This window comes from Miniopterus schreibersii (assembly GCF_964146895.1).
Source record: "Miniopterus schreibersii genome assembly, chromosome: 4".
NCBI classification, from domain to species: Eukaryota; Metazoa; Chordata; class Mammalia; order Chiroptera; family Miniopteridae; genus Miniopterus; species Miniopterus schreibersii.
Window position 1 is genome coordinate 96,872,873 of NC_138105.1, and position 27,862 is coordinate 96,900,734.

The window sequence follows — 27,862 nt, forward strand, 5'->3', positions numbered from 1 at the left end:
TCTCCATCCTCAGGCCAGGCCACCATCACTCACCTGCACCCGCAGCAGCCTCCTGTCTGGTCTCCCTAAGGCACGGTGGCCCCTCAGTCAGCCTTCCTTGCAGCAGGTAGAGGGGGCCTAGTTAAGTGCAGCCTGACCTGCCCCCCCCCCGTCCTCTGACTGTCCCACACACCCCTTCCCTCTGCTCCACACAGCAGCCAACGTGACCTTCGTTCTGTTCCCAAAGGAGCCGTGCCCTTCCCTCTTCCAGGCCTCCGCTGCGCTGTCCCAAGGGTCCCCTATCCCTCCTTGCCAGGACAGCCTCCGCACCCTCAGGCCTCAGCTGCCACCTCCTCAGAGTAGTCTTCCAAGCCAGTGTCCCAGAGGGCAGCCAGCCCGTCCGTTCCTGTCGGGCACCCACCGCTTTCCGTCAAAGCAGCCATCGTAGTTGGTGTGAGCCCTTTATCCAGGAGGCGGCAGTGTCTGTGGCTCCGCGAAGGCAGGGACCACGTCTGTCTGGTTCCTCACTCCAGTGCCGGCCAGGCCAGGTGTCCAGAGGTGTTGGTTGAATAAATGAGTTTTGCTCACAGGTCTCAGTGTGGTGCTATTTTCCCCAAAAGCACCTGCCCCAATACTATGCCTCCTCCCAGAGATGTCCACATCCCTGTCCCTGAAACTGGTAACTAACTTATGAGGCAAAGGAACTTTACAAATGTGACTGTCAGGGCTCTTGAGATGGGAAAGTGATTCAGGGTTAGCCAAGTAGGCAGGGTGAGATCACAAGAGTGCTTCTAAGAGGAGTTAGAGAGGAGAGAACATGCCACACAGCTGGCTTGGAAGATGAAGGAAAGACTGAGCTGAGGGGCCCTCCAGAAGCAGGAAAAGGCAAGAAAATGCATTCTGCCCTGGAGACCCGTTCTAGACTTCTGACTTCCAGAAGCAGAAGATAATAAATGTGTGCTGGTTTAAGTCATTAACTGTCTGACAATTTGTTACAGCAGCCACAAGAAACTGATACATTGCTCTGGTTGTTCTCAGACCTGGTACCCCCCGAGGGTTTGTAAGAGTCCCCCAAGGGACCTGAGGATGGGCACCCAGGGAGTCCCCGACTTCACAGTGGGGTGGGAGGGGTGCTCCAGAGAGGAGGAAGGAAATGCTGGGTGCCTGCTGGTGCCAGGCTCTGATCCCAAGTAAGGGCCAAGTTCTCATTTAAGTGTTCACACCACTCCATTCACACCCCGTGTGACAGAGGCAACACCTGCCGAGTTCCCATAGAGAGTGGCAGAGCCAGGATTGGAACTTGAATCTGACTCCTGTGCTCTTGCCAGGACCCCATCCCGCCCTCTGAGTGGGAAGGCCAGCACTTGGAGAGCGCCAGCCATGGATGGGGGCCTGCTGCCCTGTCATTAGCAGGCCAGGCTCCCCCCAGAGGGGGGTGCAGGCTGTTGGAGCAGGAACCGCCCCCGAGGTGGTCCCTGGCTGTCGCCTGCAGCTGGGGTGGGTGCCTCCACCTCAGCAAAGGCTTCTGTGTTTGTCTCCCTCAGCGTGAATGAGCTGTATGTCGATGACCCGGACAAGGAGAGCGGGGGCAAGATCGATGTCAGCCTGAACATCAGTTTACCCAATTTGCACTGTGAATGTGAGTATTTCCAGCAGCCCTCCGCCCGGCAAGCCCCTCCATTAGGCAGAGCCGCTGGGGCGGAAATGGAGAGAGACCCAGGCCCAGCCAGGCGGACGGGCAAACTGCCGGCAGGCGGCACAAGAGTCTCCCCACTCTTTTTGGGGGAGAGTGTGATCACGTGGGAATGTAGCTGGTGGTTTTCTGGAATAAAAGCAAGAAACTGCTAATGGGGGTTACCTCCAGAGAGTAGCCGTGCCGGGGGGGTCTTTAGGTCAGGTTTATAAGAAGCAGGTCCTCCGCAAATGATTTATTGAGGGAGAGCTCTCAGCAGGAACCTGGCAGGGCGGCAGGGTGGCCGGGAGGCGAGAGGACCAGCCGAGATGAGTGGTGAATGACACCAGTTTGTCCCACCTGGTAGCAAGGGGCCAGGCTCTTGTTAACCTGTTATCATCCGCATCGTATACCCTTGACTGACGGCTGCAGGGTGGTGTGTGGGTGATGGGTGGGGGTCACGTAACCTCCAACCAGCCAAGAGTAGTCACCTGGAGAAGTATGCAGCTCTGAGCTGCTACCAGCTGTCAGAAAACTTCCTTTTTGGCTTCACACTCTGTTTGGTTTGTTTCGTTTGTTTCAACCAAAAGAATGAATTATTTGTTTAAACAGAACTCATTGGAAGTCTGGTGTGTGGCATCAGATTCTGGCTCCTTTGGTCAGTGAAACTGTGTGACCCTGGCTAAACCTCTCCAAGCCTCAGTTTCCTCATCTGTAAAATGGGCTTAGTGCTATCTATTGCCTGAAGTTGTGGAGAGGATGTTGATAGGCTGGTTCCCAGACTTGCAGGCGAGTGGACTGGGTACCCCCACCAGGACTGGGGTTTTAGCTATTCCTCTGCCCCAGCCTGGCACGTAGGCCCCTTCCTATTGAGGGCAGAACACTGGGCGAGTCAGCCCTGTTACTGCTTTTGGTGAGAATTGCATCACAATTTTGGATCCACGGTGGGCCGCGAGCCAGGGAACCTGTTGAAATAGGTCGGTTTTATTTTTATTTTATTCTCTTTCTCTTAGAAAAATAATTCCTCTGGCAGCTTCTCATTCAGGAATTGGTCATGTCTCTGGAACAAGGAAATTCTTAGGCCAGAGGACTGGGACCAGTCCTCTGGGGCAGGGGAGGGAAGGGATGTGGTTCTAGGCTCGGTCCCAGCTCCAGGCAGTGGCCCAAGAGGGGACGATGACCTCAAGCTGCGGCTGCACCGGCCCGTGGGGCCCTACTGCTCTGCAGGGCCATCCCCTGAACCCCAGTGGCTCCTGCTAGGGCCCCACACTCTGGAATTTTTTAAAAGAACTTCAAGTTTATATTATAGAAAAAAAAGTGTGCCCATCATTGTATCTTTGGAAATTCCAGGCAGCAGAGAGAGAAGAAATCGCCCATCATTCACCCCCTACAACAGCCTCGGCTGACAGTCCAGGCCATTCCGTCCCGCTGGCTCTCCTTTCTGTACATTTCTAAACCCTCTGAGGTCATGCCGTGTATCCAATCCAATCCCATATCCTGCTTTCAAATGATGGGTTTTTTGGTTACACAACTAATACAGGAATGCATTTTTTTAATACTTTAAAAAGATACTTGTTCAAAATACAGAAATAAATCAAGAAAAAAGGAAAAGAAATACATGTTGCCCAGTGTGCCATCCACCCTAGAGGAAGCCTCTGCCAGCAGCTGGGACCCCTTCCCCCACCCCTGCATCCGTCTGCCTGCCTGCCTGCCTATCTGTCTGTCAACATTGTTTTTCTCTTTTTCCATAATTGGGACCCAACTGTATGGGACCTTTCTGGGGTTTCTTTTTTCAGCTAAGACCTTGGAGCTGTTCTTCTATTACTCATAGGATTAGTGAAACAATAGCCACAGCTGGCATTTATTCAGCCCTGAGTCTGGGCCAGGCCCTGCCCTGGATGCTTCGGCTGTATTAGTGCATTAGGATGAGAGGTGTTCTAGCCGAGTGCCTACAGGGCGTAGGCTCCACGGGTTCTAGTTCAAGCTTCATCGTTTCTTAGCTGTGAGATCACAGGCAAGTTACTTAACCTCTCTGTTCCTCAGTGTCTCCCCAAAAAGTGAGTCTGACAATATGATCTTCCCCACAGGGGTGTCCAGATGGTGGGTTCTTGAATAAAAGGCACTTAGAAGAGCGTCTAGCGCATAGTCAGCGCTGTTTTAATTATCTTTAATCAGAAACATAGGATGGAGGAGGCAACTGAGGCACAGAGAGGTTAGGTAACTGGCTCGAGGTGCGGCCCCACACTGAGCCACTGCCCTGCGCGAGCAGCCTCTCCCACGTGTGGATTTAGCTCATTCCTGTACCTGCAGCCCAGCATTCCAGAGGGGGCTGTTCCCTTGACCAGGCCCCTGTCAACAGGCAGTTGGGTTGCTTCCAGTTGTCACCATTTCAAAGAAGGTTGGCCGGAGCAGCCTTGCACACATGTAGTCATTTGTGCATCTGGAGGACAGGCTTCCGGGACGGAACTGCTGACTCAGGCCGGGACCCGCGGCGTTTCTTTCAAACCAATTGCTATGGCATCGGCCTGCCCACGTCCTGCAGGCCCGCGAGCGCCCTTGCTAATGGCTGTGGCCCGTTCTCTTGCATGGAGGGCCCTCACTCAAGTCCGTCTCCACCGAGGAATCCGGGGTTGTTCCCGTTGTTCCATTTTAGGATCGGCTCACTTTTTAAAAAGATACTTCCAGCTGCCCTTTCTCTATATGGCAACCTCCTTCCTAGAATTCCTTTCAGGGACATTCCTGGGTTTCTGTAGTTTATGGGGACCCTACCACCACCATCTTGCCACTTGGACCATCCCAGGACAAGCAGTTGGCATGCTCCTGCCCATTTTCCAGGTTGGGAAACTGAGTCACAGAGATGGTGGAGTCGCACTGGAGTCAAGGACCAGGGCTCCCCAGGTTTCCCATCTAGTGTACTGAGCAACCCTGAAAAGTGCCTGAGCTCCTGGAGGGTGGGCCCGGAGGAACAGGCATTGGAGTAGCAGAAGGTATGAGTGAAGGAAGGAAGGAGCCAGTTCAACCAATGAACCCAGAGACTGAGATACATTAAGTGCTGAAGTTTATTAAGCACCTGCCACTTCCTGTGCGTTAGACCCTGTTCTAAGCGTTTTATACACGTATGAACTATTTGAGCCTCATAGTTCTCCAAGGACAGTTTAATTGTGATCACCCCATTTTCCAAGAAAGAAGCTTATGCATAGAGAGGTTGAGTGCCTCAGCCAGAGTTGCACAGCTGGTAAAAGCGGCAGGGCCTGCACTCAGACTGTCTCGTAACCCTGACCCTCTGCTGCCTGCCTGCAGCCTCACGTCTGGCAGTTGTCACCCCTGCACCCCGCAGTCCTGGCCCCATTGGCTGCTGCCTCCCCATCTCTTTCCCTTGTCCTTTCCAGCTACAGGCAGTGGTGATGGGGGACATGGGGGGCTGGCTCCCTCTTAGTCTCCCTCCCCCGCTGCCTGACTTCCTTGCTGTCTCTGGGCCCCAGACCGGGCCTGTGAGTTGCCTGGAGGGCCGGGACTCGCCCGTCCATGGAGTGGATGTGGGAGGGGGCTGGCCCTTGACCCCATTTCTCCGGGTGTTTGTGACTCTTTTCCCTCCTTGGCTCTCTCAGTGGTTGGGCTCGACATCCAGGATGAGATGGGCAGGCACGAAGTGGGCCACATCGACAACTCCATGAAGATCCCGCTGAACAATGGGGTGGGCTGCCGCTTCGAGGGCCAGTTCAGCATCAACAAGGTACACAGACCCCGGGCCCCATCCCCTCTGTCCCTGTCCTCCCCAGAAACTGGTGGCCGAGCTGTGCGCCCGCTCGCCTCCCCCAGGCAGTCTCTGGCGCGCTGGGGCCAACATCCAGGTGCCTGGAAGTTCCCCCGGAGAGCCTGGGTGGGGGTTCCAAGCTCCGCAGGGTTTGGAGCCCGTGCTCGCTGGGTCAGGTGGGGGTGATGGTGCTGAGAAGGCTGCAGCATTAGCAGCCCTGAGCCCCGCAATCGAGTCCCAGCTCCACCCCTCTTGGCCAAACGCCTCCCTCCACGTCACTCAACCCACCTTAGCCTCGGTTTTTACATCTTTACATTGAGGATGTGATGATAATTATATAATGATCCCCAGCCCTTCCCTTTCACAAACTTTGTGTGAGGAATAAATGAGCTACTATATATTCATTCCTTCCAAAAAGTTTTATCAAGCACCTTCCAAGTCCCAGGGTGGGTTATCAGCTCTGGGTCATTGCCTTGAATAGGTGGGTGGAGCCCCAGTGCTAGAGACAGACATACAAACTAAAAAGCATTACCACCCAGGCTCCCGCTCTTTCCCCCTGGTCCCCCGATGCTCCCTCTTGCTGACATCTCGGTCACGTGTGGCATGACGAGCGTGTCCCTTCACTCCAGAGCACAGCTCAGGTCAGCCTCTGCCCCCACCCTTGGCGGGTTAATGATTCATGCCTTCGAGAAGCTCTCAGTCAGGGGATGCTCAGATAAGAAAGCCCGCCTGGGGATGGGCGAGGTCGGCGGCGACCCCCACCCCTTTATCTCGCAGCGTCAGGCTTACTCTTGCCCTTCCAGCCGTCAGGAAGCTGGCCAGCAGCCAGATGTCAGAGTTCGGATGTTTCGAGCTGCCCCGAGCAGCGCAGACTCGGGGCTTAATCACCCGGCGCCCCAGGAGGAGGGCAGGATCGGCGGGGGCTTGGGGCCTGGCTTCGTCTATATATTTTTAAAATCCTTCAGAGGCACTGACGTAGGTTCCTAAGTCACACGCTCTAAAAGCGTCGTCTCTTTCCTCAGCCCAGCGTGTGCCGGTATGAGTCAGCCACCTGTGATGGATTCCTCGTGGAGGGGGAGCGGGCCACTGAGTCACAGCTCGAGGGGTGGCAGCGGGTGGCAGATGTGCAGGAACTGGCCTCCTTGACTCACTTAACTCTGGGAGCGGGAGGCCCAGGCCCCAAACACGATTCTGATCTCTGCCCACGTCCACAGGAGCCCCCACGTCACTGCACAGAACCCTGAAGGACACGCGCAGACGCCATCGCTTTCTTATTTCTGGGGGTGGTAGGTGACAGGGACTTTAGTCTTGACTTTATCATGTGAATTTTTTATAATACAGATGTATGCAGGTATTATTTACAGAAGTAAAACTGAATTTTAAAGTATTTTTTAATGCAGTGGCTTTTCCCCAGGCCCTGCCTGCGTACGTGCTGTTCCCTCTTCTGGGAGAGTCCCCTCTTGCCTCTGATCACAACGGTGTCCACCCTATGAACCCAGCCCGGTAACAGATGCCATCGGCTTTTCCGCTCATCACCTCGTTCAGTCCTCCCAGGAACCCTTTGTGATTTTCATCTGCACTTTGCCGATGGGGAAACTGAGACACAGTAGTTACTGACCGTGCTGAAGGCCCCCCAGCTAGGAAGTGGGGTCAGACTGGAGCCCATGTGTGGCACTCGGCTGCTGCTCTGTCACAGGTCATTGGGCCCCTGAAGCGGGTGATGCTGTCCATCCTGGCAGATCTTGCCTAGCTATCATCCCTGCTCACCCCAGGACCAGTGGCTTGCGCCTCCCCCTCCCAGCTCCCTGGGCCCAGGGCCCAGGCTCCGTGCTAGCCGCTCGACTGTGAGCTCGTTGAGGCCAGGCCATGCCCTGCTGGCCAGGCTCCCCCCATGCAGCCCACAGCTCAGGCCCTAGTGAAGACAGGACCATTCCTGAGAGAGGCCCACAGTGTTTGAAACAGGCATGCTTACAAAATAAGCTGCTAAGCCAGAAGCCATACTCCTTCTAATGGGTGACAGTGTTGATTTGGAGTTTGAGGCAGCTCCGTTGACCTGCAGGCCTAAAGGTCATCCTGCAACCCAGTGTGGAGCAGGGAGGTTATGGTTGGCTGGTGCTGTTTGGAAGTGCCCAGCAGGTGCTTCACAGGCCTGCTCTCCCTCCATCACCCTAGCAGCCCCCTCAGGTAGCTGCTGTCATTGCCACATTCTACAGATGAGGAACCTGGAGCTCAGAGAGGGGAGTGGTTCCTCCAGAGTCTCGTGGCTTGACCACACTGAGGTCCAAAATCCAGATGTGTCCCACCTCAGGGTGGAGCCCTGCACCCCAATCTCTGGGACAGCCCACCAACTCCTGACACTCACCTCTCTTCCCAGGTCCCTGGCAACTTCCACGTGTCCACACACAGTGCCACAGCTCAGCCACAGAACCCAGACATGACCCATATCATCCACAAGCTCTCCTTTGGGGATACGCTACAGGTGAGCAGTCACACTACAGGTGGCATGGTCAGGGATGGGTGCACAGGGGCTGTGTCATCAGAGCCGCCTGTCCTTCCTGGACACAGAGCAATGCCCTCCGGAGGGGTCACCCCCCTTGAGCCTCTGCTCCATCCAACACCCCTCTGGTTCATTGCTTCTGCGTCCATGGCTGCCATTCCATCAACAGTGCGCTGGCTTGGGATCTCGAGCTGAGACCTGGGGGCTGGGGTAAGGGACTCACTTTTCATGATAAGTGCTAATGCCTTCTCTCTGTCCTTGCAGCCTTATGAGGTGGGAGGGGGCACCACATTTTGCCGACTTGGAGCTGGGACCAGAGAAGCCACGTGTCCAGGGTTCCCCAGCAGACCTGTCTGACTCCATGGCCCCCTCGGCCTTACTGCTCACGCCCATGCCATTAAATAGGGTTAGCGTGGTGAATGAAGTATCCTGAGAGTCCTTGTTGTGTGATCAAGAGGGCCACCTCCAGCAGGCCTAGCCCAGCAGTGTCTTACTCATGGCAGCAAACTCAGGACCATGAGGTCCCTAAGCTAGATTGCATATGGCGGTCCCATACAGCCAGGGCCGGGTCTGGAGGTGGTAGCATCCTGGGGTCACCTCACTGTGCTTCTCCACAGGTCCAGAATGTCCATGGAGCCTTCAATGCTCTCGGAGGAGCGGACAGACTCACCTCCAACCGTATGTATCCAGTTGGGAACAGTCCAGCCCCGGGATTCCCAGTTCAGCGGAGAGGGAGTGGGGGAGGGGAGAGCACCCTTCTCGGGTCCTTGCTGAAAGCCAGGCTGTCCAGGCTTCTTCCCACAGCCAGCCTGTGAGGGAGGTGGCATATCCCTGTCTTAGAGAGGGGAGGAAGAGTGACTTATCCCCAGGGAAAGTCTGCGGCAGCCCTAGGCACACCGTGAGTGCTCAGTGAATACCAGCTGCTACTGTCACCACTGTTATCCTGAGGGCCACGTAATTGTTCTTAGTAGAGCTAATCACCTAAGGTCCCACAGGGAGTGATGGCAGAGCCAGAATTCATCCCAGATCAGTAACACTGTGGGAACAGGCGTGTGGGCGGCTCAGTCTGGTCTGGCCACCTGGGCCACCTTCCCCACCCTCCTTTCCTGCTGGAACCCCTCCCACCCACAGGTGCCGCCTCCCTGAGCCCTCTCCCACCTCAGCTCCCTGGCACCTCGACTCTGATTAAAGAGAGAGCCGGGCAGAACACACGCACACCTACCCGTAGGAGTGTGCCCATGCTCGGGGCCTTGGACGTGCGCAGAGCGGGCGTGGGAGCCTGTCTGCCCGCCAGGTCCTTCAGGACAGGGTACCTTGCCTTTTCTAATTTCTCACCTGCGCTCACTTTTTTCACCCGTAAGGCTTTTCTTCTCACTTCTTAAAATACATTCTGCTCTCTGATCGTCAGAAATCTAAACAAGAGAAGACATCTCCGCACAAGCTGTCCCCCCAGGAAACTGCACCGTTCATTCCCTGTGTCCCCGTGAGCTCTTGTCCACGGACAGAAGCCATTTCTTCAAAGCACAGACAGTGTCTACCTGCTGATTTTTGTGCTCGGCTTCATTGCGTGACCACAGTGTTGTATAGCTTTCCAGTAACGGGGGCACGGGTGCCCATCGAGCAGCTCCGCCAGGCTGAATTCAGGCCTTGTCTCTTCGTGGGAATTGTCTGTTTCCAGTTTTTCACTGTGGCAGCAGTGCCACTGATGTTGATGGCATTTGCTTTACTTTACCCAGGGGCTTCCCTGTGGTCCGTGCCCATTTGTGCTGCCTCAAGCAGCGTCCAAGTCACCACAGTACCTCCTTGTGTTCGTCCGAATGTCACGAGCGGCGGGTGGTCGTCATAGGTCTGTGTAAGCGCAGTGTGTTGTCCCAAGGTGGCCGTCCACACGTGCTTGCAGGTAGCGTGGACCCCTCAGCTGTCTGAGACGGGACCCGATCAGGGTAGGAAGACCCGAGGACATGCGAGCCGACACAGGGTATGGGCAGAAATCCTTGCCTGCTCCGGGGCCAGGATGAAAGCTTCATGGCAAGAAAAATGCATGCGGTCAGGCAGCAGATGGCCAGGCTCAGGGCTGGCTTTCATCTCTTCAGCTCTCAAACTGGTCCCCCTGCTGGGCCTTTGCCTTTGAGGGCCCCTCTGCCCTCAGATCTTCCCACGGGGGCAGCTTGTTGTTATTCATGTTCAGCACAAACGCCACCACCTCGGAGAGGCCCTCCCTGACCACCTTATCTAATGTAAACCCACTCCTAGCTCAGACCACTCTCTTTGAAGATACTGACGACTGGTTGTTGATATTTGAGCTGTGATGGTGGCATTGTGGTGGTGGTTGTTTTTTAAGGAGTTCTTATCTTTTAGGGAGACATAACAAATATTTGTGCATGAATCGATGTGATGACTGGGGTTAGTTTTAAAATAAAATGGGGGAGGAGCAGCAGTAGGGTAGAGATGAAACAAAACTGGTCACCGTTGTTCATCGCTGGCTCTGGGGACAGGGTAACATGGGAGTTGGTGACACGATCCCCTAGTTTTCTATATTTGAGCTTTTGCATAATAAGATGTGTGAAGGGCGGGAGGGTGTGTGGGCCTGTGCGGATGGGGTTGGGGCCACCAGCCCCTCGGAGGGGTCAGCCGGCAAGGAGTCGTGTGGGTGTGTTAGGTGCTGTAGTGGACACTGGGCAAATTGTATCAAAGGCCTTGAAAGTGGTCATTGCATTTGAGTCATCAATTCTACTCACGAGAGAGTAAGCTAAGGAAATAATCAGGAGCGTGTCCAGTGACTTAGGAAAATGATGGTCGTTAGGTCATTGTTTACCAGTGAAGATGAGGAACAGCCTCTGTGTCTGGCCTCGGGGACTTGGCTGAGTGCATTGTACGTGGCCTCGCCGCGGGGTGCGCTCCGCCACTGACCGCAGTGTGTCAGAACCTCACTGACATTCAGGCTGCAGGCATTTATAGAGCACCTACTATGTGCCGGGCCCTATGCCAGGGCAGGTGGCAGTGCATGTAACCCACATTGGAGCCTACGCTCTGGTGTCTGGTGTTCAGTTCTTAGAAAAAGGTACAGTATGATCCAATTTTAGGAAAACATAAATATATGAATAAATACGAGTCTGGCAGTTTATACACGAGACTGCGAATCCAAGGTTTCCTGTGGATGGTGGATTTGTGAATGGTGTTTACGTCTTTTCTTTATGAGCCTCTGTTTTTTGTACAGATGTTAACAATTATTTTAAATGTATTTGTAATTTATCGGGGTAACATTGGTTAATAACATTATAGAAAATTTCAAGTCTGTAACTTTATAGGACAACATCCATGTACTCCATTGAGTCTTCACCACCCAGAGTCTGGTCTCCTTCCGTCACCATATATCTGACCCCCTCTGCCTGCTTCACCCTCCCATCACCCCCTCTGTTTAGTAGAACTGTTACAGGGGTGATTCTCAGGCCTTCAAGTTTTAACCCGGGGTGGTGGGCACTCAAACACTGTATTTCAAGTGTGGTCTTGGGCTCCTGATTTAAAATGCAGGTGGATTTGGAGGCCACCCCAGGCCCTCTGAGCAGGAATCCAGGGGTGAGACCCAGGTGTCTGCCTTCCCTGGGTGACTCCAGCGCTTTGCCCTCTGAGGACCACTTTGGGGTACCCGGGCCTTCATGGGCTTAGCCCTGAGGCTGCAGGCTCTTCGCAGGTTTCCGGAGGAGTCAGGTCTGAAGACGGTCCAGGAAGCGCTGTCCCTTCCTCCCTGAGACTCAGCCTTAGCAGGAAGAGGCTGAAACCCGGCTTCACCCCGCCTCTTGCAAAAGACAGTGCGAGGGCTCGGGGCTGCCTCAGCCCGGAGGCAGGATTAGGACCCACAGCCCACACGTCTGTGCTCCTTCAGCCCCACGGGCCCTGCCTCCGATTCTAGAGGCAGCGATAGACAGGCCTAGAGCTTCTCTGCATCCCGGGAGGCCCAGGGGAATTCTACCTTTCCCGGGTGATACTTGGCAGCTTCGGGCCAGCACTCTGTCAGCCTCGAGTTTGATTCCGGTGACCTCATGCTTATCAGAAGCCGGTTCATCTGCTCCCCATTCATGCCCCTGGCCAGTCATCCCTCCATCCGTTCATTCATTCAATAAGCATTTGCTGCCGTCCGCTCTGTGCCAGGCCCGTGCAGGGTTCTGGGGACGCGGAGATGAGCAAGGCTCGGTCTCTGCCCTCTGCAGCCTCCCAGCGGGGTGGGGCTGAGAGTCACAGGGCCAGGTGGAGGGAGAGCGGATCTCCTATTAATTGAAAATGGGGAAAGAAGTTAATCAGTTCTTCATAGGTGCAGTTTGTCTGGTTTGTGGGCTCTTTCTTTTTAAAACCTAAACCCAGTTTGTTTCAAAAGTAACAGTATTCAAACAGGACCAGGGGGTGCACAGTGAAATGTGATCTTGTTCATATTCTGCCTTCCTCCCCAGAGGCTAACACTGCTAATAATTCTTTTGGGTATCTTTCCAGAAAATTCTTCTGTGTATTTTTACATGTGGAGAGCTTGAGCCTTCCCTGCCCCCAGTGCACAGAAACATGCTATTCACCCAGTTATGTAACTTGGTTCTTTTTATGTAACAGTTCCTCTTGGAACATGGCCCCTCCCAGCACCCACCCTATAGGTTGCATTATTCATGGACACTGCATTGTTTCCAGAATTTTAATATTAAATACAGGAGTAAAGATCCTGACAGGCGGAGCCTTTCAGTTCCTGGTATCAAAGGGAGAAAATGAAGAGGGGTCGTTTGGTGATGAAAATGAAGCTGAGCCCTGCACCCCACCCCCCAGCCACCAGCAATGCCGAGCTGGTTTAAGGTTGAAATGACATAGAGCTGCCAGCCAGGCAGTGCCCGTCCCCCTGCTTCATTCTGCTGTGTCCTTCCCGCAGCCCTTGCCTCCCACGACTACATCTTGAAGATCGTGCCCACGGTTTACGAAGACAAAAGTGGCAAGCAGCAGTACTCTTACCAGTACACGGTGGCCAACAAGGTAGGAGGCGGCTGGGCCCGGCCGCGTGCTATAGCGCCCTCTGCTGGCTGAGAGCAGAGGTGACAAATGTCTGGGCACCATTTGAGAAAGAACAGGCAGGTGGCCTCCCCAAAGGTCCAGGGGTTGCAAACGTCCCTATAGCCTTGCATGTGGCCCTGGTCCTTCAGATTCAGGACCCTGACTGGTCAGCATATGACAGAGCACAAGCACTTTATCCAAACTCATGAGGCTCTTGAGTCACACTGATGGCCGTTGGTTAACAGAAATGTCCCAGGACCCCAACAGCCAAAGTCATGGAGAAGCAGGCAGGCCTCGGTGGAAGCAGGGCATGGTCAGAGCCAGCGGAATGGGGTGACCAGCAGTTAGTGGTTTCAAGCCCAGAGCCTCAGGCTTCCCAGGAGAGGACCCTGCCAGTGGGATGTGAATGCCTGAAGCTCGTTGGGTGAGGTCCCCCCTTTACCACCAGGACTCTCCTTTTTTATCTGTTCCAGGGCTTCCCAAACTGCTTGTAAGTGGCACAGTGTTTAGCTCAATTAATAATAATAATAGTAAGAGTGTTAGCTCTCATTTATTGGGCACTATAGTGGGTTGGACATTAAGCTAAGCTCTCTACCTCCATCTTTTCCAGCCATTGTGACAGCTCTGACATTGGAACTATTATTGCCCCCATTTTATAGATTTGGCCACCGAGACACGGAAAGGTGGTTGTCAAGCTACAAAATGACCAAGTAGAGATTAGAGCCGGGCTCTCCTCAGGCTCCGGAGCCTGGCCTCCCGGTCACATCACCATTCATTCTAAGCAAGGGCCCAGGGTCCGCCGGGCTGGTTCCTCCCCTGGGGTGGCCTGAGGTCCCTCCTCGGGGATCCACCCGTGCTGATGTTCTGGTGTAACTCTCCCAAAGGAAGCCTGTTTCTTTTGTTCTTTTTCTTGGAGGGCGGGCCATTGTCACCCTCGGATGCTGACAGCGTCTGACAGATGGAAGAAGGTGGATGCCGCCTAAACAGAGCATGAGCTGCGGAGGAGACTCCCAGTTCAGACCGGCTCAGTCACTAAGTCACATAACCACTCTGTGCCTCAGTTTATTCATTTGTAAAATGATGCCCACCTCATAAGATTGTTATTAAATGAGGCAGTGCCTTTATAAAACCAGGCTTTGGATAAGGCTTTGGATAAATGCTGCTATTTTTCATTATTTTTCTCTGTCCCTCAGCCCTAGGCTATGACCCAGACAGTCACCCTGCCCGTAGCTCTCCCTGGAGACATCCGATCTTGTTTTGCCCAAGGCTCCTTCCCCTGAGGCTTTGGCAAGGGCCCAGCGGCCAGAGCAGCTTGCTCAGCTCTCTCTGTGGCCTTGGCCCCAGCTTGCCCCGAGAGTGAGTGGGGCTGTGCCCATCGGGGACGCTGAACAGAGAGGGCAGGTATCGGGCTTACCCCTGGGAGAAGCCTGGGTCAGGCCCAGCATTTGGGGTTGGGGTGCCCTGGGGAGCTCAGCTTGGGGTGCCCTGGGGGGCTCCAGTTGTAGATGAATGAGGGAAACCCAGAGGTTTTCAGCATCCTGAAGCACCCAGACCGGAGAGGACACGCGGTTCTTGCAGCCCCTTAGCATCCTTTTGGTCCCGGCCTGTGCCTTCTCAGGAAGGCTTGTTGTGGGGCTAAGCCCTCTGGTTTTCCAGTGCCTGTGATCCTTTAAAGAAGGTCACTCCCCACATGGCCTCAGGTGCATCTCTCTGTCTCTCTCACACACACATGCACACACTCCTCAGGATGTCATGTGTGGCATAGAATGTCCCCTCCTCGCCAAGCCTTCCGGATACCCCTGGGGAGACTTGGTCATTTGTCGGTGGCTCCCACAGCACTCCACGTCCCTTTGTCACAACATATGCTGTATCACAGTGTTACACATATTGTTAGATCTGCCTTCCCCAGACTGTGACCCCCTCTGGGGGTGGGCTGTGCTCACTCCCTTGGGGTCTCCAGCAGCCAGCAGGGCAGCAGGGTACCGGAGAGGCTCTCAGGAAACTCGCTGAATAAATGAATGGATCTCGCATGACTCAGGAGTTGCAGGGGGAGGGGCCTTTATTCAGACTGAGCCCAAATCACACTTGTCTTTTTCGGTCTCTGCTCTCAGATTCATATTTTGATTCTGGTGCTGCTTCTGCAGTCAAAATATGGTCAGTTTCCAGGCAGCCGAAAGGGTTAAAATGCCCCCAGCATCGTTGCCCGTCCAGGTGCTGATGGCAAAGCCTCTGGGGAAGGCGGGTGAGAGGAGGGGCCTGTGGGGTCTGGCTCCCCGGGGGAGAGAGGGAGGAAAGCGACCCCCACCCACAGTGACATGCGGCCTGTGTGCCTGAATCTCATATCCCCCCTGCCCTTGTCTCTTCCTCCGCCCCAGGAGTACGTCGCCTACAGCCACACAGGCCGCATCATCCCTGCCATCTGGTTCCGATACGACCTCAGCCCCATCACGGTCAAGTACACGGAGAGACGGCAGCCGCTGTACAGGTTCATCACCACGGTGAGTGCGCAGGGCCTGCCGGGGACTCCTGGGCGGCCCCCCCCCCCCCGGTGCTCGAAGAAACGGGATGGGCCCTGGGGGCTGGGGGCTCAGGCTGCGCCTGGAGGCTTTGGTCCCCAGGATGCTCAGAAATGTCATGAGAAGCAAGTCGATGTCGGTGGCATTTCATCGAGGAAATGTTTTCCAGCCGGGAATGCCACTAAACTTCTTAAGCGGGCCTTTGTATGGCTCAGTTAGATCTTCATGGTTTTCTCCAGCTTTTCACTTTTATGAAAATTATTCCTAGCCGGGCTTATTCTTCCTTTTCTGTGTCAATTTTAGAGTGAAGATTTAACTCATTTTTCCCCGCGTCTGTTCTCCAACCATAGCTGCTGATATTATCAGGCTTTTTCTTTCTTTCCTTCCCGCCTGTTCGCTATTTTTTCTTCTTTGCCATTGTCTCCATCCAGTCCAGTTTTTTCGGGGCAGCTGCAAGCTGATGTCATTTTCTTTGAGACTCATTATTTCTATGGAGTATACTGTTTCCTGGCCTCTCATTCAGGATGTCCTTGGGGGCATAACAGCAGAGTCACAGTGCCCTGCTTTAGCCAGGAGGCCTCGGGGTGTTTGGTACCAGAGTCAGCTGAGGTGAAGAGATGGGTGATTATCTGCATCTCACAGATTGGGGAACTGAGGCCAGAAGGCCCTTATGCTTCTGTACCTCTTCACACTTAAAATGATTCAGGGTCAGGGGTCCAGTGCTGGCACTTTCATTTCTGGTTCTGACTAGATTTGTATTAGTCAGGACTCTGTTACAGAAGAGACAGACCCCCACATCAGGCTGGTTCAAGGGGCAGGTAGGCCTCAGGCCTGGCTGGATCCAGGCATAAATATTGTCTATAATAGGCCTTTCTTCAACCTGAGTTCCTCTGCACCGGCTTCATTTCAAATAGAATTTACCAGTAGGAAATGCCTCTTTCTCAGTAATTCTACTCGAGTCCTGGATAGGATTGTGCTGACATTGGCCCGGCTCAGGTCCCTTGCTACCTTGTGGCCTGGAGAATGAACGGAATGCTCCAGTGGGCCAGCGCCACTCCGACCACAAGGGCAAAGACTGTAAGAGGAAAATCTGGGCCAGTCACCGGGACAGGGAGGGGCAGGCCCTTGGGGCAAAAAGGCCTTCATCTCCTAATCCACAAAATAGGATTAGCAGCCCGACCTCTCCCTACCCGCCAGGGCCAGAAAGGGAAGCTCTTTGCTGCTCATGTGGATACAAAGGCTGTCAAAAGGCTGTGTGTACTTGAGTCTCAGAACAGCCTTTTCTGTCCTCTGACTCCATGAAAGACTTGAACGTCTGTTCAGCAAAGGACACCGGACGTAGCTAAACCACCAGACACAGACAGGGAAAAGGTATTTACCACACCCACAAGGAAGGAATATGCTTAAGAGTTTACATATAAAGAATCCCTACAAATCAGTAACAAAAGATTAAATCATCAAGAAGAAAAATGGGCGAGGACCGGCCGTTCAGTGCAGAGACCACGCTGGCAAAGAGGCCCAGGTGCACTAGCAATGGGAGGAGCGAGACTCCAAACAGCAAGTGCAGTTCGGTGCCATCCGACTGGTGGATACGAGAGACGTGTCACTCACTGTAAACATGGGAGGGTGTGCAGGGGGCGGGGGAACAGGTGCACAGGTGAAGTGGGCCAGCCACTGTGGAGGGACATGCACAGACCATTCGACCCAAAAGTCAGGATGTGTGAGCAACTGATTTTACCCGAGGCCTCATGGGATGGCCCCTCCAGTGGGTCTTGGCGCTGACTCTTAGTCCAGTGCTCCTGCCACATACCCAGAATAAGACAGAAACTAAAGTACAATAGGTGCTTCTCTGCAGGTGTGGTCTGTGGCCTTGACAGTGGCAGAGACCCCTCTGCGCACAGCTCGCTGCAGGGTTGAGAAGGGTCCTCATGTCTCCTTCCTCTTTGCTCCCGCAATGCCAGACAGCTGAGGCTCTGAGGGTTGAAACCCTAGGCATGTGGCTGAGAAATGAAGCAACTTCATTTATTCATTTAACATTTGCCAGAGTTTTCCACATGCTTGGCCCCCTCTGGGAAACAGGATAAATGAATTAGATATAATCTGGGCCCTTGGGCTGCTCCCCGGCTGCTGGAAGAGACGGGTGAGCACACAGAGCTGCAGTCCCCTCCCACGGGGGTGCCAATGGAGCTGGGCAACAGGCAGTTGGGGACAGAGAGGCGGGCACAGTCAGTCCCCTCTGCCTGGAAAGTTCTGAGAAGGAAACCCTGAGGGGTCTGGAAGGTGAGGAGACATTTTTAGACTGAGTGAAGGAGAAAGGGTCTAAGCAGAGGTGCCTGGTGTAGCGCGTCCTTTGAAGGCCAGGTAGCCTCCTTCGATGGGGAGGGACTTCCGAGAGCTGGGCATCCCAAGGAGGCCCAAGGAGGAGCCTGTCCTCCGTCGCCCAGAGGCCGAGCACCTCCACGACTCTGGCCACCAGCCCCTCCTCCACCCAAGTGTGAGCTGGGCTGCAGGGAACCTCCTGACATCATCAGCCTGGTTGGATTTTCTGAAGGCCCCGTGACACCATCTTTGTTGCCACGGCGACTAGGGTCAGCCTTGAGCCAGCTGGCTGTCCCTGGCAGATGGCGTCATTGTGCAGCTTCAATTGCCCTTGTCAAGGGACAGCAGATGCGACGATGACGTTTGCATGCAGACACACAGCACAAAGACCCCCAGCAGGCTCGCAGGGCAGGGCGGGGCCGGTGTGGCAGAGCAGGCACCTGGTGCGACTTCTCTTTCTCCCTTTTTAAAATCGAACACTTGTGTGCAAAGCCCCGGACTCCAACTGGGGGCCTCTGCAAATAGCTCCTCAGAGAGGCTGCTGAAGAGGGGGCTTAGGCCAGGATGTCGTCATGTGGCGGCTGCGGAGGCAGCTGTGGGTGGGCTGGAATGAGGGGTGGGTCCAGCCGGTGAGGCGTGGCCGGGGGTATGGAGGGGACAGGCGATGGGGCCTCCCCAGCGCAATTCTCAGTATCCAGGACCTGGCTTATTTGGGGTTGCTCCTCCAGGGCCTCATGGTGGAAAGGACTGGTTCATTCTGAGCCTGGACCGAGGAAGGTTCTTCGTCCTGGAAGTCCACCAGGCTGCCCAGCACTCCTCTCTCTGGCTACCCAGGGCACCTCCTCCGCTTTGTGCTATTCCAGAAAATTCCACCACTACGGGAATAAACAGATGGCATTTAACAACATGCAATGACCCCCTTCAGAGTACCCCCTCCCACACACGCACATTTGTTCTCTGCCACTTGCTGAAGCCCCTTTTGAGATTGCCTTCAAGTGGGCCGCGGTGACAGATTGGATGGCTTCAGGTGTCGCATCGCTTTCCTTGTGCGTTTTGTTCTATTTGGGGGGAACAGCCAGAAGTCACCAAGCACCAGATTGGGCCAGTATAGCTGTGACTGTTTGCCCACCAAAAAGTACCGGCTGGTACTGACAGGCTCCCGAGCGAGGGGCAGCAGGGGTAGCTGAATTAGACATGATCCCTGCCCTCAAGGTGCTTCTTGCCAGTGAAATAATCCCCCAAACTTGAGAATGTGCCTCATAGTTTCCAGGCCTGAGTCACCTCTGTGTCTCCGGCATCCAGCACAGGGCCTGGCTAGCACAAAGGTGCCTAGAAGAATACAAGGGACAGCCTCATGAAGATGCGATCATATAGCTATGTTTGTTACACACCTACTATGTGCCAGCTAATTTTATAGTTATCTCCTTTAACCCTCCCAGGGACCCTCCAAGGCAGATGATGTCATTCCTGTTTTATATATAAGTTCAGTGAAGCCCAGAGAGATAAAGAAACCCATCCAAGATCACACAGCCAGTAAAAGACAAGGCTACAATGGACCCCAAAGCCCACCTCTCACTTTCAAAACAATAGCTCTTAAGGATGTTCCAGTGACAGTGCCCCCAGAAGCCATGGAGCCCTTGGTAGGCCACCAGGATCCTTTGATACAGCGACTTCCGTCCTGGGAATCGGGGGAAAATATAGCAGGAAGCAAGGTGATATTGTGAGCACACGTGACAAAATCACAGTCACGCACATGCAAACCCTAAAACAAGCAAACTGTCCAAAGTTGTGGTTTGCAAGTCTTCTTGCCCTTACCTGATTACCTTTCGCACATCTGCGTGGGCACCGGCAGGAATCTGCCATAGACAGAGGCAGCAGGTGCCTGTGGTGAGGGAGCTGGTAAAAGGGTTGAGAGGAGACAAACCGGAGAAGGTTTTACCTGCTGAGACTGTGAGTGGGTAAAAGACCAGGGTTCTAGCTGGACTGGCTCAGCTGCCTTTTTAGGGCCTTGATTCCCTCCGTGTGTATCTCTCTTCCCGGGACTGTGAGCTCCAGGAGGACGTGGCCGGGACTCGTCACCTCTGGTGTCGAGATCTGTGACAGTGCAGGTGGGGGATAAGTAGGTGTCAAACAATGAACATACAGAAGGGTGTCCACCTTGGTCCACCCCCAAGACAGAACAAACCCAAATTAGCAGCTCAGTTACTCAGTTGGTCTGGAAATGTGCAAAAAACTTCAGTTCAGGTCTGAGCGGAGCTAGGTCCCCAGAGGGATGCGCACGGGGACAGTTGCTCCCACTGGGTCTGACAGATGCCTCGGTTGGATCGGGAGCTTTGCTAAGGCAGTGTCTGGGACATAGCAGGAATGTTAGAATGGAGCGGGCTCCTTTTTGCACACTGTACTTTCTTTCACGGCCTCACAGCTTCTTGCTTCACAGAGGTGGCTGAGGGGGGCCCCTTACTTCAGGACATTTGATAACAGAATTGAGAAAACACAAGATAAAGAAGCCGTCTATGCATGAAGGTGGGAGCCGAGGGGAGCTTCAGGGCGGGGTGAAGCAGGGGGGTCTCACTGGGAGAAGCAGGCCCTTTGCAGCCAGCCTTGTAGACCTGGAGTCTTGTCACCCTACGTGGTGGCTGTGTGACCTTAGACAAGCCAGTCCCTCTCTAAGCCTCTGTTTCCCTCATCCGTGGAATGGGGGTCACCCATTTCCCCCAGCACTTGCAAGGACTGAATGAGAAGGCAGAGGAAAGTGCCTTCTCAGGCCTGGCACATAGTAGGTGCTCAACCCAGGTGGGTTTTTTCTGAGAGGGAGGCTGGTATTTAGCAGCTGTAGCCATTGAAAAACTGGCAGGGAGAGGACTCCTGCCCCCCAGGATCCTGCACCAGAGGGTGGGCATGGGTGGTCTGGCAGGTGTGACACCTCTGGGTGGGGGCCACCGCCCTGGTCCACCCCCATCTCCCCAGGTTCCAGTCATCTGCTTCCCTTGGAGACAGCCCCCACCGCCTCCTCCCAGCCATGGCCTGTTCTCATCCTCGGCTCCAGCCTGTCTGCCGCTGCCAGTCTGATGGCCCTGCCGTTCATTATTTATTTCCTCATGTTCTTTTCCACAAGCTTCCACGCGATGCTGACTGGACCGGGAAAGGGAATGAACGGCTCCCAGGCACTTAGTGCAGTGGGCAGCTGGACAGAGGTCGGCTCGGTCCTCACGGTGGGCCCCATTTTACAGATGAGAGAAGCTGAGGCTCAGAGAAGTAAACTGGTTTTCCTGGCCTGAGTCACAGAGCCGGGATCCGCCCCTAGAAACGTGTCCTCCGGAGCCCACCATCTCCCCCACCCCTTGGTGGCGTGTCTGTCACACTTGTTCACTGCAAGTTCATTGCACACTATGGAGAAGTAAATGAGGGGGTGCCCATGGATGGGGAAAGGTTGGTGCTCCTGGGACAATGGAAGGATTCAGCTCCAGCCAGCACGGTTGGAACGTGTCCTTTCCATGCTATAAGGAATTAAGAGCTGAAATTAAAACGAAAGGGAAACACACACACACATACCCCTTCTTTTCAAGGCAGACAGCTGACTTCATTCTAGCCACGGGAGGTCGGGAAGCTGGCAGCGCGGGGAGGAGGCCCTGCGGGAACAAAGGGGCACTATTGATGGCTTCTGCCGTGGCACAAGTGGAGCAAAGGCCACCTCAGACTCACTGGGGCCCGGCTGTCAAATTGTCATTATTTTCATGTCTGGGGCTGGGGCTGCAAACCAGAGGGGGTTGCATGTGCTGGCTGTGGTGACCCTCCCTGGCTCAGTGGCCCTGCTCCCCCCCATACACCGGTGTCCCACTGTCTTAGGGCCTGGTTGGGAGGTACAAAGCATGGCAGTGATGAGGGACCAAGGGAACAGATATTCAGGGGTGGTGTGGACACTCATTTCATCCCACAGTAGTCATGACCAGTGAGGATTAGCCTCCCCATTTGTAAAAGTAGGGAAACTGAGGCATGGGGAGCTAGGTGATGCGAGCTCACGCAGTCAGAGGGGCAGCAAGCATCCTGAGTCCCCTCCACACCCCCTGCTCCTGGCTGACACCCTGTGGGAGAATCGCCTTCGCCCTCTGGGAACCCTGCTCCGTTTCTGAGCAAGTCATTCATTCGTTCATTCATTCTTTTTTTCGTTTGTTCGTCTGTTTACTCTCACACTCAGTCACTCTTACCTACTCGATAAACGTGTACTATGTGCCTGCTACGTGCCAGGCACTTCTGTCTTCTGTCCCTTGGGCTTTAGGTAAATGAGAGTTTAAGCAACAGGGTTGAGGTGGGCCAAAGAATGGAAGCTACCCGAGGCCCAGGTGCTTTGCCCCTATTGAATGTTGTTCAGCACAAACACGTCTTGGCATTTACCTGAGGAGACACTGTGCCTCCACCTCAGCTCCTCCATCTGTAGAATGGGATCCTCGGAGTGCCTGGAACCCAGGCGACTGCAAAGAATCTGCCTATCTGCCTGTGCTGTCCTACCTTCCCATAAATTGATTTGTTTCCTTTTTAAAGAGTCAAGTAGAAAATGGAAATTGAGGCCCAAAGGCCTAATCAGGGGAAGAAGTGACATTTTATCCATTCTTCTTAGCGCGGGTCTCAGAGAGGTTTAGAGAATCTCCAATCTAGCAACAAGGTTGGAGCCTGTCGGTCAGCTGAGGATGAGTTTGGGGCTCATTTACTGAGCACCTACTAAGCGCTAGGAGCTCCAGAGGCGTTTCCTGCAGTGCAACAATTGGCAAGGTAGGAATGGTCTTTCCATTTTGTAGATGAAAAGACTGAGGCCCAGAAAGGCTCTCTCACGGCCAGAGTAAGTGACAGCCGCCCCTCCGCTTCCGAAAGCTGGCGGTATCTCTGCTGTCACAGAAGGGAAGGCCCCGGTGGACTTCCCAGTGCTCGGCCCACCTTCGCCCCATCCAGCAAGGAGGGCCACACCTCCCAGCCCCTGCGCCCACTGCGGTCTGGTTCCCTTCCTCGTGCGGAGCCGTGGGCTGTGGGAGCGAAGTGTCTCGGTGGTGATTGGCTTTATTTTCATTTGAATTCATCCTGGGCCCATCCCCACAGGCCAGGGAGACGCTGCGTCACCCTGCTCCCTAGTGCCACCCTTCCTTCAGTCTTTTCTTGAGATCCGCTTAGGCCTCCTAACATCTGTGGTTGGTCGTTCACCCCCATTCCCACGGCTACCCCCCCCCCCCGCCCCATCAGCAAAGGAGCCACAGAGGAAGCCTGTTGTCTTGCCATTGCCAGTGCAGGGCCTGAGTCCAAGGCCAAACAGACCATCCGGTGCAGCCTCGAAGCCACATTTACTTCCCCGTGACCTCAGGACGACAGCTGACCGTGACCGACCACCTCCTTGGATGAGTCCAGACATGGTAACCTGGTGCTGGGGGCTCCTGTGACCACCCAGATGTCCACACCCAGGGCTGCCATGGCCTGAGAGCCCCCCAGGACCCCTGCCCACAACTCGAGGACAGCAGGGGCCTTGGCAGCGTCGGGCGGCTGTTAGATTTCTTTCAGCTTTGAAAGAAAAAACAGTGGCAGACTTTCCCATCCTCAGTTGACCAGTGACCAGCACCTCAGCAGATATAGGCCAGCAGGGGACATTCGGCTGAGCTGGGTGGTGTCAGTGGGTCCACACAGGGCTCACTGCAGTTACTTAGCAGCTTCCATGCTCCCAGGGCCTCAGTTTCCCCACAGCTGTGTTCTCTCGTGCACCTCAATACTTGCGTTGTCTCCTGCTCGGGGCCAGCCCGGTGAAAGGGGCCTCAGACCGGGCGCCAGGCGTATGTGAATCATGGGTGCCCTCGGGCTCCAGGGTGTGCGGATGAATATAGATTTGTGTGTGTGGTTATTTTTTATTTTTTTATTATTTGCTCCATTGCACTTAAGTCACATTTTCCTATCCTCCGATCCAAGCTCTAAAAGCATTTTGTGGTATAAAATCTCCCATCATCTGATCCACTCTACTGAAATAACCCAGCTCCCCTGGCGTCATCTTCCTCGAAAAGTGCCCCTTCGTCATGCTCTGAGGCTGGCAGGGAAAGGCCTTGCCCACTGAAAACACTTCACAGTAATCCCCCCAGCGCCCCCAGCCTCTCCGCTCCCTGGGGGCTGCTCCGGTTTCTGGCGCTGTTCTTACTGGAATGCCAGCTGCTCCACTCACAGCCCATCCTCACAGACCCGCTCTGTCTGCCCTGGGCCTCACAGGCCTCTGCTGAGCTCATCTCGTAGAAATATCGTTTTAAAAATAAATGCTGGTTCGATTCGCACTTCCCTCTCGCCTCCGCTGTGCCTTCTGGCCTTCTCCACTTGGCACCGGAGGGTCCATTAAGGCACTGCCCTCTCCCAGATTCCTCCAGTGGTCGAGTGTCGTAGCTGGCCAGCCCCCGGTGGTGCCTTCAAGGCAGTCTCAGCCCCTCTGGGGCTGCCCAGCCTGGGGGAACAAGTGAGAGCTCTGGAGGCAGACAGACTTGGCCCTGCCACACACTTGCTGTGTGACCTTGAGCAGTTATCTCCCTCTCTGGGCCACAGGGGTACATGAGTGAAGAGGAGCCTCCCTCCCAGGTATACGGGGTGGTGGGTGGTATTGGTCCTTATGAACGGCGTCAAATATGTGCCCAAGGGGAAAATACATTTAAAGTTCCCTTGCAAACCTTCCATGAATTCTTTTCTTCATCGTTCATACTTGATTATCTTATGGCACCAGAAGGCAACTCATAGGCGGGTCAGAAAGTTTTGAGTCACACATGGCGTGAGTCCGATACGTCTCAAGTGGAGTCCAACAGCTTCATAGCCAAGCGAGGAGTCCGCGGGGTGAGCATTTCGTGCCCGAGCAGCAGTAGTGTGGTGTTTGGAGCGCAGACTCCACGAAGCTTTATACCCCCGTTCGGCCCCTAATTACTGTGGCTTTAGACGAGAGATTCGGTGTCTCCGTGCCTCAGTTTCCTTGGCTGGGAAGGAGGTATGCCTGGGGATTCCACGGTGGGAGGCAGGAAGCGCCCTAGACCGTGCGGGGCCCAGGGAAGGCGCCGTGTAAGCGTGTGTTTCGTTGTGGTTATTATGTGGCGGGAAGCTACAGAGTACAGACATACAAGTGACATTCATTATCACCCCCCGAAGACAGCAATTCTTAATCCTGAGCAATTTGGACCTCCAGGGGACATTTGACAATGTTTTGAGACATTTTGGTTGTCACAACAGGGAGAGGACACTACCAGCATCTCGTGGGTAGAGGCCCGGGATGCTGCCAGATGTCCTGCAGTGCACAGGACCCCGCAGGGAACTGCCTGGTCCCGAAAGTAAACAGTGCCCTAAGCAACCGCGCCTTATAGCAGCTTCCTGGTAGCAGCACCAGCCCTTCTCTCCTCGAGCACTTGCCTGGTTGTCACTTTGCGTTTATCGATCGGAATGGTTATTTGATGACTGCCCGCCCCGCTGGTAGTGAGAAGCTTCTGAGAGATGTTTCTTGCTCCAGTCCACCCGGGGCACTGCCGCCTCTTCAGCCCACCCAGATCTGCCACAGGCTGCGCTGCTCCCAGACCTGTCAGGCACAGATTCAAGTCCCGGGATTGCCACTGGCTGGCTCTGCGACCTTGGGCCAGTGGTGCCACTTTTCTGAACCTCCTCCATTCCTTTCTCTGCAGATGGGATTGTAAATATCTGATAAATTAGAGAAGTTAGACCACAGGCCCCAGGGTCCAGACATACCTGGGTTCAAGTCACAGTGCTGTTGCTTACGGTGCAAACTTAGTTACCTAAGCCTTGGTTTCCTCGCCTGTGAGGTGGGTCATATCATCCCCTTCTTCATTCTGAAGGTTAAAATGGGAATTTAAGGAGCTGCTGCTGTTTGCTTTTATCTTTATTAAATTCATTATCCAACAAGCGGGTTTTTTGGAGTCCTGAATGTGCTCCAGACCCATTGATTCCCGTGTGATGGGCAGAGCGGCCACGCTTGCTGAGCTCATCGTCGGTGACTGGGAAGGAGGCTGGCTTGGCACGCCCCCCAGCGCTGACCTCTGACCTCCCCGCTTTTAGATCTGTGCCATCATTGGCGGGACCTTCACCGTCGCCGGCATCCTGGACTCGTGTATCTTCACAGCCTCCGAAGCCTGGAAGAAGATCCAGCTGGGCAAGATGCATTGATGACCTGCCCGCCCCCCTCGGCCAAGGACCCAGCACCCTGGCTCCTGTCCTGAATCTGGCCCAGGATCTGGCTGCATCCCAAAGTGGGGGGAGGGGAGGCGGGGTGGCTCGCCGGTTCGCAGCTACCTCTTTTCCCCATGTTTCCTTTCAGACGAATTACGCTGCCTGAAGTTGTGGTGCCCCTTCTCCTGAGGAGCCCCAAGACCAGAGTCAGAGAAGGGTGCTCGGGGATGTTGGGGACCACTCCTGGGAGGGCTAGAGTCCCTTCTCTCACGCGGGACCAGCCCAGAATCCATGTCGACCAGCTCCCAGCCAGGCTTTGACAATCTCTCAGCCCCCACCATTTGGACGCACTAATCACTTGGTTTCCCCCCTGGGCAGCCAACCCGCAGACCTGGATTCTCAGCTCTGGACCAGGCTGCCCAAAGGTACCCCCCACCTGGCGCCTTCAACAAAGGATGGTACTCCCCCCACCAGCGGCTGCCTCGTGGGCTGTAGGTGGAACCCTGGCTGCGGCTCCACCCTCTCCTGCCTGACCTAGAGCCCGGGCCTGGAGGCCCCCCCCACGTCTTGTCTTTTCTCCAAAGAAGCAGATGGCCTAGTTGTCACTGGGCGGGTGGCGGATTCCCCCTCCTCAATTCACATTGTTCCCCTGAAGCCCCCACCAATGTGCCTCAGCCCCCCTGCCGTGTCACAACAGCATCTCTTGGTGGAGGGGCTGGATGTGACTGGGAAGTCATCCTGAGAACCAGACAGGGTTTGTGGGCTTATGTCTAGACAGGGTGCATCTTTCTCTACAACCCTAGAATAGTCACGCCTCGGCCTCTCCCAGCCGCCGCCAGCAGTCCCAAGGCCTTAGGTGGGGAAGCAAAGCAGACCCACCCTTGCCCCCCGCACACCCACCCACCTGCCCACCCTCGGGGCTCCGAGAGGTGCACAGTGCATGGCCCTCTCTGCAGCCCCGTCTTGGCGCCTTGCCACTGAGCTCCCCCATGGGCTGGCCACACACCAGCACGTTCCTGGTCCCTGGGGTGGCCCCATTGTCCCCCCACTTGCTCCTGAGGTGGGTCCCTACCCCTCTTCTCTCCCTTTAGTCCTGAAAGGGAGGGGCAGTGGCCCAGGCCCGCTTCCACCCAGGGAATTTCAGATATGCCCTGGTGTCCCAGGGAGACAGCGCCGCCTGTTTTCCATTTATATCAAGATTGTTGGCATACTTTTGTAATTAAGGGGCGTGCCCAGGGGAAGGAGTTTTAGCTTATCGATATAGATAGCTCAAGTCTCTGCCATTTGTAATTTTTGGCTCTGGATTCCAAGTAGAACAGCTTTCCGCTTGCATTTGAGTTGACTGATGTGCGTGTAACTGCATTTGGTTATTTCTGGTATCTTGGCCACTTAGATGGATTTTTTTTTACGTTCTGTTCCCCAGTTACTGAAAGGAGTCCCTTTAGAGGATGGGCGGGGTAGGGTGGGGAAATGTGTGGGATGCACAGGCCTCGAAATTCCACTTTTATGCATTTGCAAAAAATTCTTGAGGACATAGGGGATGTCAGTTTCCTACGGAAGACACACCTCCAACCCGTTACTTACAAACAAAATCTCAAGGGAAAAAAATGTTTTAGTTCTTTCCCTACTCATTGGATTCAAATAGATTAAAGGGCTGATTTTCAGAAATGTCGCTGTGTGTTTTTTTCTACTTGGTTGTGGCTGGGCAGCCCGGGGGCTCGATCCCAGAGGGAACTTAACTCTCTAAGAGAGAAATGGGGAGATGTGAAAAAGACCTGTGAGGAGGATCAGAAAGTCATCCTCCGGACTCAGTGCTCGCTTTATTGAATTCCTACAGATGTTCCCAGATCTTTTCTAGCTGTGGAGCCTCCTGCACCTGTCAGTGCCCCAGTTTGCCCAGGTGGAAATGGGCTCATAACAACCTCATAGGACTG

General features: G+C 54.5%; 1 protein-coding gene across 1 annotated transcript in view; it reads left to right on the plus strand.

Annotated features, from left to right (window-relative positions):
• Positions 1-27,600, plus strand: part of ERGIC1 (endoplasmic reticulum-golgi intermediate compartment 1) — an 83,114-nt gene extending 55,514 nt beyond the window's left edge. Inside the window, exons 4-10 of the mRNA XM_081133934.1 lie at positions 1,524-1,618; positions 5,260-5,384; positions 7,780-7,884; positions 8,520-8,580; positions 12,806-12,906; positions 15,300-15,422; positions 25,818-27,600. Of these exons, the coding sequence (XP_080990060.1) occupies positions 1,524-1,618; positions 5,260-5,384; positions 7,780-7,884; positions 8,520-8,580; positions 12,806-12,906; positions 15,300-15,422; positions 25,818-25,925 (718 nt within the window). The 3' untranslated portion in view covers positions 25,926-27,600. The remainder of the gene's footprint in view (positions 1-1,523; positions 1,619-5,259; positions 5,385-7,779; positions 7,885-8,519; positions 8,581-12,805; positions 12,907-15,299; positions 15,423-25,817) is intronic.
• Positions 27,601-27,862: the final 262 nt, after the last annotated feature.